The sequence below is a fragment of the Coregonus clupeaformis genome, chromosome 11 (genome assembly GCF_020615455.1).
Source record: "Coregonus clupeaformis isolate EN_2021a chromosome 11, ASM2061545v1, whole genome shotgun sequence".
Taxonomy (NCBI): Eukaryota; Metazoa; Chordata; class Actinopteri; order Salmoniformes; family Salmonidae; genus Coregonus; species Coregonus clupeaformis.
The window spans coordinates 30,829,133-30,838,087 of record NC_059202.1 but is presented as its reverse complement, the minus strand read 5'-3'; the positions used below and the strand labels follow the sequence as shown (position 1 = coordinate 30,838,087).

Genomic DNA, 8,955 nt, shown 5'->3' with positions numbered 1-8,955 from the left:
CCTAAGTGTTACTCTACTGTACCCCCACCCACTTTAGTAGCAAAAATTCTGCCATAATTTAGCAGACCTCGTTACAAGATCACTATAGCAACACACATTACCAATTCCAAAACAGCAATTTTCTAAATTTCCCAGCTTTGCTGCTTCTGCCCTGTAAATAACATCCATCCAGGGAATGTGTTGCAGCATTATCCTGACATATTCTGAGCAGCAATGCCTTGACATACAGTAGCTTTGTCCTTTCAAGTGCAAGCCTTTCAGGCATTTCCGCATCACCAAGACATGCTGTTCTGTTCTGTTCTGTTCTGAGCAGCCTTCCTTCCCCAATCTGAGAGTGTGTGCTTCAGAACCTGACGATGTAACTGCAGGCGTCAGAGAGCTCGCTGCACATGTTCCACTCTTACTGCTGTTATCTCTCTCCAATCTGTCACTTATTTTCTCTTCTCTACTTCCTCTCATCCTCAGCCTGACTGAGAGATAGGGAGATCTCATCTGTCTGTTCTTTCAGCTCTAATCTGAGAGGTTCTCCCTCTCCCATCTCCCTCTTCTATCCTTCTCCCCAGTGGTAAAATTAGCCTGCAGGTATACTAGCTAACATATTTGCCATTCTATATGATGGGTAAAGTGATACTTTATCAATGCACTTCCTAGCTCTTCTTCTTTTTCATAATGTAACTGCTATCTGATTAGCTTAAGAAACAGACTCTCGTATGAAATACAACTCTTATTCGGTACATTTCACTCAATACTCAAAACTCAATATTCGTCAATAAGGATTTGAACACCAACACGGACAATTGGGTCTACTCATTTTGTATTTTTATTTATTACCTAAAAAAGAAAAATGTTCTATCACAAGTCACACTGAAATGTATTGCTTAAGAAAAAAAATATATTTATATATTTTTTTGTTTTTTTGGGAAACTTGATTTCCGTTATATTCCACCAAAAACAAAATAGGACATAGGAATTAGTCGTTGCTAATATCCCAACCACCTTGTCCCACTTATAAAAATGCACAAAGAAATACATAATTCACAGTTACCATTTTGGTTTCATAAATTAATACAGTCACACATGTGCTACACCGGTCTATAGCTAGAACATTGTACATTTTATTCTTGACTCTTGTCATTATTTTCAATGGTTGGCTACAAGAAATAACAGGCAACTTAAATGATGTGATCAGAACTCCACCAACAAACTGTTTTTTAAATGCCCTCCCCATCCCTTCTTTTGTCCCGTCCCATCTCATCTTTTAATCTTTTTTTTTTATTATTTCACACATAAGTGAGGCACACACAGAGTATAGTTCATACATGTATACAAAATTCTATTAAATTTAGGGGGGAGTAAATTGTCCTTTGAAATGTCTTATCCAAGGAGACAGGAAGTGCATGTCATGTCGTCTCACGTCCTCAGAGGACACCTGCCAAGTCAGAGTCAGGCCACTTTGTTGCCATAGTTGCACATTGCAGTCAAAACTTCCACCTCAGGTACTTTGTTTTGTCAATGTGTTGCTTTTCAGCTTGTTGGTGGGCAGGACAGAGTGGGGGGTTTGGACAAAGAAGACCAACAAACATGGCAACACAATGGAGAAAATGGGAAAATCGATTGAGGAACAAACACAGATTACAAACGCATCAATATTAATTCACTCAACGTGCTTACCCCTAAAAACTACAGCTCTCATGTGGTTACAGACTCTTAAATGAATTAATTAATCAAAGTAAATAATTTGTTCATCTTATATCTCACACACACTGCAAGGGCAACGTTTAAGGCACAGAAGCCTTGACATAATAGACTTCACCCGCTAAAAGCACAAACAAGAGATGCCCAAATGCTCAGTGACAATAGCGTTGTGACAAAATACAGGTAAAGAAAGAAACAAATGCCCCCACCATGTCCCCCAGTCCACACCTGTCTTGTTTAGTGAAAGATAAGGCCACTTAAAAAAAGAAGAGGTTCACCAAACAAGGTAATCTCTCACTGCAAACTCTGTGAGTGCAATCATGGTAGGGTGGTCAGACATTGTGTGTTTCTCCATACAAGTTTGGGTTTGTGGATGTGTACGCTGGTACAATGGGTTTCCCTGTTAGTTAGCCCAAACATGCACTTTGTTGAACACTATGTTATTAAGTAGGCTGAGAGGGGTTATAGTTGGTTGCTGCCTGGGTCCTTGTCTCTGTGTTGAGGAGAAAGGTGTTGGTTGAACTAGCGTTCAGGGAGGAAAGTCAGTTGCTCATCACAGTCCAGGGAATGTTCAGTTCAGGGTAAGATATGAGTCCAGTCTTCTGTTTTGGTTTGCTTTGAGAATACTTGGAGCAGGACACTGCTGTTGTTTTTCAGAACATAAAAACCTAACCAACAAAAGCAGCTGATCATTATTCATGCATGTTTTACCTCCTTTACCACCCATTTCTCCTCTATTTGTTTTCTTCCAACAAAAAAAATTATCAGGATAATTCACACTTTTTGCATGCAAAGAAAAGTTACTATTTTCCCCCATCTATCAAAGTCCCATGTAGCAGCAAATCTCTTAGCAAGTCTGTCAAAGGCCTAATCTGATATGTGAGGGAGTCCACTGGTGGAGGCACTAGTTGATGAAAGAGGAGACAGGTTCCCTGCTTGGGATTTCTTAGCTTTCTTCCACCTCTCTTTTCCAATATTAGAACGTAGCTTGACGTAATCACATTTTTCTAACAAGGGCCTTGGTTAAAAGGGTGATGTTGGATCAAAAAGGAATATATCCGACATATGTCTAAATCATCTGAATGGTAAGGAATGGAGAGTATCGTCTGTACCGAACCTCCATGGTTTGAGTGACAAAAGGGGTGAATCAGCCCTCTCAATGAATATACACAAATGTCACACACACACACACACACACTTATAAACCCCTTCCAAATATCACACACATTTGAGATCCCCACCTATAAGTGAAATAGGTCTGTAAGACACAAGTTGGATTCAATGGGATTTTTTCTCTATTATTTGTTATGACCCTAATGAGTGAATGAGCTGATGAATGATCGGATGAATACGTTTGTTAGTTATCAATTTAATGAATGGTTTGACCCAAGCCAAACTGGACTAATGTTTTTTGAAAACAGCAGATGAAAAGTTAAATAAACAGATTTCTTTCCATATACATTTTTTTATCATGATTTTAAAATCCTCTAAAGCACTCCATTAATATTCATTTTGTTTATTCATTAATTAATTCCTATTAATATCCTACTGTATGTCACTGAGGTTGCCGTTTATGTAATAGTCTGAACTTTAGTCAAATGACCATTTCATTGCTCCTCATATCCTACTTCCTGCACACGGACCTGCTGTTCCAAAATCATGAAAAATTGGCAAATCAATGACTACTTTTGAAAATGTTGATGAAAACCTGAATGCTTTGTGAACAATGCTACATAGTTCTTTAGAAAAAATAATAATACGTTTCAAATGAAAATAAAAAGATAACCCTATAAGTAAAAGTTGACTCTGGTCGGTGAAGTGGAGACCTAGAATGCCCATTAGAGTAGTCCAGGGATGGCTCTGGGGCCAGCGGTTATCTGTCTGTCTGTCCTGTCTATAGTTACACCACGGCCCCAGTCACCATCACTCCTGCTCACAAGTCCAGTGTGGATCTCTCTCCAGAGTTCTGCTTGAAAAAATCAATGAAAAAACCCCCCACACCAAAACACCACCACCACCATCCAAGTCTGCTATGCTCAGTTCTGTTTTTTTATTCTCATAGGTAGTACGTATTTGCAGTCTATATGCATAACTGTAGTCTCGTAAGTTCAGACATATCCGTTCCCAGTCTAAATGTCAAAAATCTGTTTTTGTTGTTGTTTATTTCTAATGGTAGGAGGCTGTGGGGGACATGACAAGACGAAAGTCAGCAGGGAGCCTTTTGGTGTGACAGTTGGTTGTCACAGCGAGAGAAGAGGATGACTAGCTTTCTTCCCTCTCTCTCTTTTTTTCATGCTCCACACTCGGCTCCAGCCTGTTTTCCACACCTCCGAAAGCATCCCCAACTTCCTCTCGGTGAATCCCCAGAGTCTGCCTCTCCATTATCCAGCAAATCGGTATCCTCATCTTTATCATTACGCCATGACGAACTCGGACTTCATGTCAGCCTTGACGTCGGGCTTCCACACAGAGTCGTCGAAGTCAAGGTCCATGGATCCCTCGCTGGACACGCTGCTGTTGCTGTTGCTGCGTCCCGCCTTGCGGTTGGGCAGCCAGTGGTAGGGCGCTCTGGAGTCCCGCCTCGCCTTCCTGCGCAGGCGCTTCTGCTGCATCAGGAGCTGCAGACGCTCCACCTTGCAGCGCGTCGCACGGTTCTCTGTCTGACGCACACGGTCACCTGGAGGAGGGAGGAGAGGAAAACAGAAGGTCAATTAACAGACCAAACCAGATTTTTTCAAACAGTCATATTTTTCCATGACCTTTTGATACAACCTGCTTTGCAAGACGTACAGAGTACAGTAAATAAATAAAGCATTGGTAGGGGAGGTTGTATATGTGATGGAGGGGAGAGGGAACAGAGAGCTCTGTTCAATGTGTTTAGTGTGCATCCAGTGTTATCTACGGCCAGGCAGAGAAGAAATAAACTCAGATTGGAGTGATTACTATGCTGTGACTCAGACAGAGAGAGACAAAAAAACATGCTGCTGTGATCATTCTTAAGGCTCTGAGACACACACACACACACTTGTACACCTAACCTTGTGGGGACATACAATTCAGTCCCATTCAAAATCCTATTTTCCCAAACCCCTAACCCTAAACCTAACCTTAACCCTAACCTTAACCAGAAAACCTAACTTTAACCCTAACCCTAAACCTAACCCTAACTCTTAACCCTAACCCTAGCTGCAAACCCTAACCCTAAACCTAATTCTAACCCTAACACTCATTCTAACCTTAACCCTAAACCCCCTAGAAATAGCATTTGAACTTGTGGGGACCAACCAAATGTCCCCAGTTGGTCAAATTCTTGTGGAAACAAGTATAATTAAACACGTACACACTCCTGCACATAGAGACTTGTGTTAGTATCTGGAGTGTGTAGTAAAACACCCCACTGTGTTCTATTAGCCCTGTGTCCTTCTTCACAATCCCCTTATCACTGTTTGGGAGAAAATGATTGGGAAGACTCCTTGAAATCTTACTATCACAGAGAGAACACACACACACTCATTCTTGCACACATACACACTACTGCACATACCCTCTAATTTCTGCCTATCATATGCAGACACATAACTACGACTGACATTCCAAATGAGTGCCTTTGTCAGAGCTGTGTGACTAAGTGAATTTCTAGCTGTTGATGTGCTTATAGGAGAGGGTGATCTCCAGGGAGAGGCCTTTGGTTCCATTGTGAATGCCTGCCCACACCAACCAACTCAACCTTAATTTCATTTATAAATATATTCAGGAGCTGGGAGGAAGGGAAGGCAAAGACAATCTATTAGCTAGCTCCATTAGTATCTGTCTCTGAATGAAATAATGAAATAATGGCCTAGAATGTCAATAACCCAAAGCCCTCTCTCTCGAAAACACACAAACACGGACAAACACACAAAGCGCATCCACACACACACATGCAAGGACACACTCACGCACACACAGTCACACACACACAGGCATACACACACACATAAACACACAAGTGCGTACACACTAACACACACAGCAGCCGCAGCAGCAGTAGCTTTTAACATGGATCGATGGCAAATTAAAAATACCTATTGATTAAACCTTAGCTCTAGTGCAGCCATCCATCTCCAGCCGAGGACACTGCTATTGGCTTTCAATAGAAAATGCAAGCGAATGGAAATTGTAAGTGAAGAGAGCTTGACTTTTTTTTCTCTCTTCTTCTTCTTCTTCTTCTTTATGGCTGCAGCATCCTGCTCCCAGCTCATTGACTCAGCCCCCATCCCACTGCCTCCCCCTACCGCTCTACCCCCAGCCCACCACCCCCCTTCATGGGCCAGTCTCCCCAGAGAGGGCTAGGTGGGGCGGAGGGGTGAAGGGGTGGAGGGGAGGGGCGGGGCGGGGCTGTGGAATTCCGCCCCACGGGTGATGGGGAATGGGGGAGGCGAGGGTAAGGGATCAGATGTAGCTGGCAGTTTTTCATAATCAATTGTGCCCTCCCTCCTCCTCCTCCTCCTCCTCCGCTTTCCCCATCGGAATGAATTCCTGACTCTGTGTGGGCTTAATTTACCTCTTCCCTTCATTTGCTTATCGGATTGAGCAGAGCGATTCTCTGGCTATAAATATTCACTACTCCTGGCAATGCATGCTAACTAACTCTCAGCCCTGCTGGTGCTTTAGGAAGAATAGAGCTGAATGGAGGAGCAGCACTGCATTAAACAGAACAAGGTCTATTTTGCACAACTTATTCTATGTTTTCCTCACTAGATAAGACTGTGTCTACATGAGGTCCTATGCCACAGGACTATATTTCCTGCCTGGTGTGTATTATAGGTGGTAACTAGTGGGTTCCTGTGTGTTAGGGGCATTGTTCAGCTGCCTGCATGTGACGGCTATACATTCTGCCAGGGGCTTTGTTCCCCCTGCGCCCCCCTTCCCTCCTCTCCTCCCCTCTCCTCGGCTAAGTCATTACAGAGCTCCCTTCAATTACACAGAAAAGAAACCCCACCACATGCCCTCTACTTTCTCTCCTCTCCAGCTGCCCTCTCTCCCTCGCTCTCTAGTCTAAAGCCACAGACAAACGTGGGGTTGTCTCCTGCACCTCAAAGCTGGTCAGGCATGGGTCACATAGCTCAAGCCCGGCTTAATGAGGAGTGACTGGAGCCTGGGGCGTGGACTCATTATAGAACACACACACACACAGGAGGGAGGGAGGGAGGGAGGGAGGGAGGGAATGATAGAGGTGGATGGGGGCAGGGAGAAAGAACACAAAGGCATAGCACAATCACTAGCAGGGTGAAACCCTTCACATCTTCCTTATTGTTGGTTTCTCTATGGCCTGACACACACTGCTCTTCTGACGCACTCAGCACCGAGGAGGAGGAAGTAACTACACATATTTTCTTGGAAGCCACCACATGCAAATATTAGGCAAGGGACCGGTCAGGAGCAGAGAGAACAAGGAACATACAACAGAGGGCATTCCCTCCCTCTCTTTCTTCCTCCTCCCTCCCTCCCTCCCTCCCTCCTCCCTCCCTCCCTCCCTCCCTCCCTCCCTCCCTCCCTCCCTCCCTCTCTTTCTCTCTGGTCACGCAACCCTCCTGCACCCTGTGCTGCTCCTCCATCAGCACTGCATCGTCTCTACCCGTCACCCCTTGAAGCGGAGCTGTGTGTGTCCTCAGTACACACTCAGGGCTTTCATAGGCCCAGTAAAAGCCTACAGAGACTTAAGGCATTGACAGGAGTGCACCACAGACACAGAGATGTAGCTGACTGAGCCCCCCCTCAGGGCAGGCCACAGAGGACCACGTACGACATGGTGCAGGGACAGAGGGGCACAACAAAACAAACCCCATGGGAGGGGTGTGGGTGGTACTAGGGGTGGTATGGAGGGGGGAGGATGAAGAGATTACCCCAAAAGCCCCTGTGGAATCCCAGAACTCCACCCAGCCAAACCAAACACTCCGCACCCTCTACTGTTTCCGAGAATGACTGCATACACTCCATAAACACACAGGCTACTTTACATACAGTACTGCATGCAGGTTGGGGGTGGGGGGGTATCTCAGCTGGGCTGTGGCAGTAGCAACTGACCACCATTTTGCGCGAGAGAGAGAGAGAGAGAGAGCGCGAGAGAGAGAGAGAGCGCGAGAGAGAGAGAGAGAGAGAGAGACAGAGACAGAGACAGACAGAGAGAGAGAGAGAGAGAGAGAGAGGCTAGTCTATGAACAATCAATATGTCAGTCAGCCTCCTGGCCTTCTAGAGCCCATCCAAAGAGGGGGATGAAAGGAGGGATGGAGTGAGGGACAGAGAGAAGGAGGAGGGCTGCGGTAGGACAGATACAGAGGAGATTAAAGGAGCTTCTCCTCCTATTGATCCCTTAAAGATTCCGCTTCAGTAACAGTTGTCCAAGTGTTGTTGATTGTTTGTTTGCCTTGATAATTCTTGTGATGTTATAGAAGGAGAGTGTTCTTTGCCGAGCATCAGGGCCCAATTTTTCAAAAGTTATCTATCTGGATTTCACCTATCCAATAGGATTAAATGCATAGAAATATAATGAATAGAACGGACGAATCCTTGACTTGAATGGAGACTCCTGTTCTATTCATTTTATTTCTATGAATGTAATCCTATCTGATAGCTGAAAAAACTGGGCCCCATCGGATCAGGTGGAGTGGGTGAAGGCTCAAACTGCAGCAAAAACAGCCTGGGTTTAAATACAGGAAGAACCTTGCTTTTTAAGTACTTGTAGTAAATCCTACCACGATCTGCAGTAGCTGAATGGGACCTGATCCTTGTATCCAGTGGTGGAGCCCCAACTATTCTACTTAATTTTGCGTGTTCACTGAAAACATACTACATTCACACAATTCCCATTTATTCCCCAATAATAACCTGACACTCTTAGGCAACACTCTGTGGCTTTGCCTTGCTCCCTGGGCTCCTCTACTCTCCTAGTCATCCATACATCACTACAGCTACAGGCCCATCATCCAACTCAGCCACATGTCATTCCTGTTTGGCCTGGGCCCTGAGCACAGCCCAGAGGCTAACAGGGCTGGGGAACACAGACAGCACACAGCCCTGGTTTTGTTCTGCCATCCATCCTAGCCATCTGGAGCCCAGGGAAGAAGACAGAGAGACAGAGAGAGGAAGAGGTAGAGGAAACCCAGAGGAAAAGAAAGGGCCAAACTGAAGGAGTCAGACCAGTCAAAGGGAGCGAACGTCCCCGTTTTGACAGGCATTGAAAGGGCATCGACAGCCCTGCAGGGGCACGAGCTCTTAAA

At 44.9% G+C, this 8,955-nt stretch overlaps 1 protein-coding gene across 1 annotated transcript in view; it reads right to left on the bottom strand.

Moving 5' to 3' along the window:
* Positions 1 to 802: 802 nt before the first annotated feature.
* Positions 803 to 8,955, bottom strand: part of LOC121576763 (midnolin) — a 29,192-nt gene continuing 21,039 nt past the window's right edge. The window contains 1 exon segment of the mRNA XM_041890197.2: positions 803 to 4,372. Within this exon segment, the coding sequence (XP_041746131.2) occupies positions 4,110 to 4,372 (263 nt within the window). The 3' untranslated portion in view covers positions 803 to 4,109.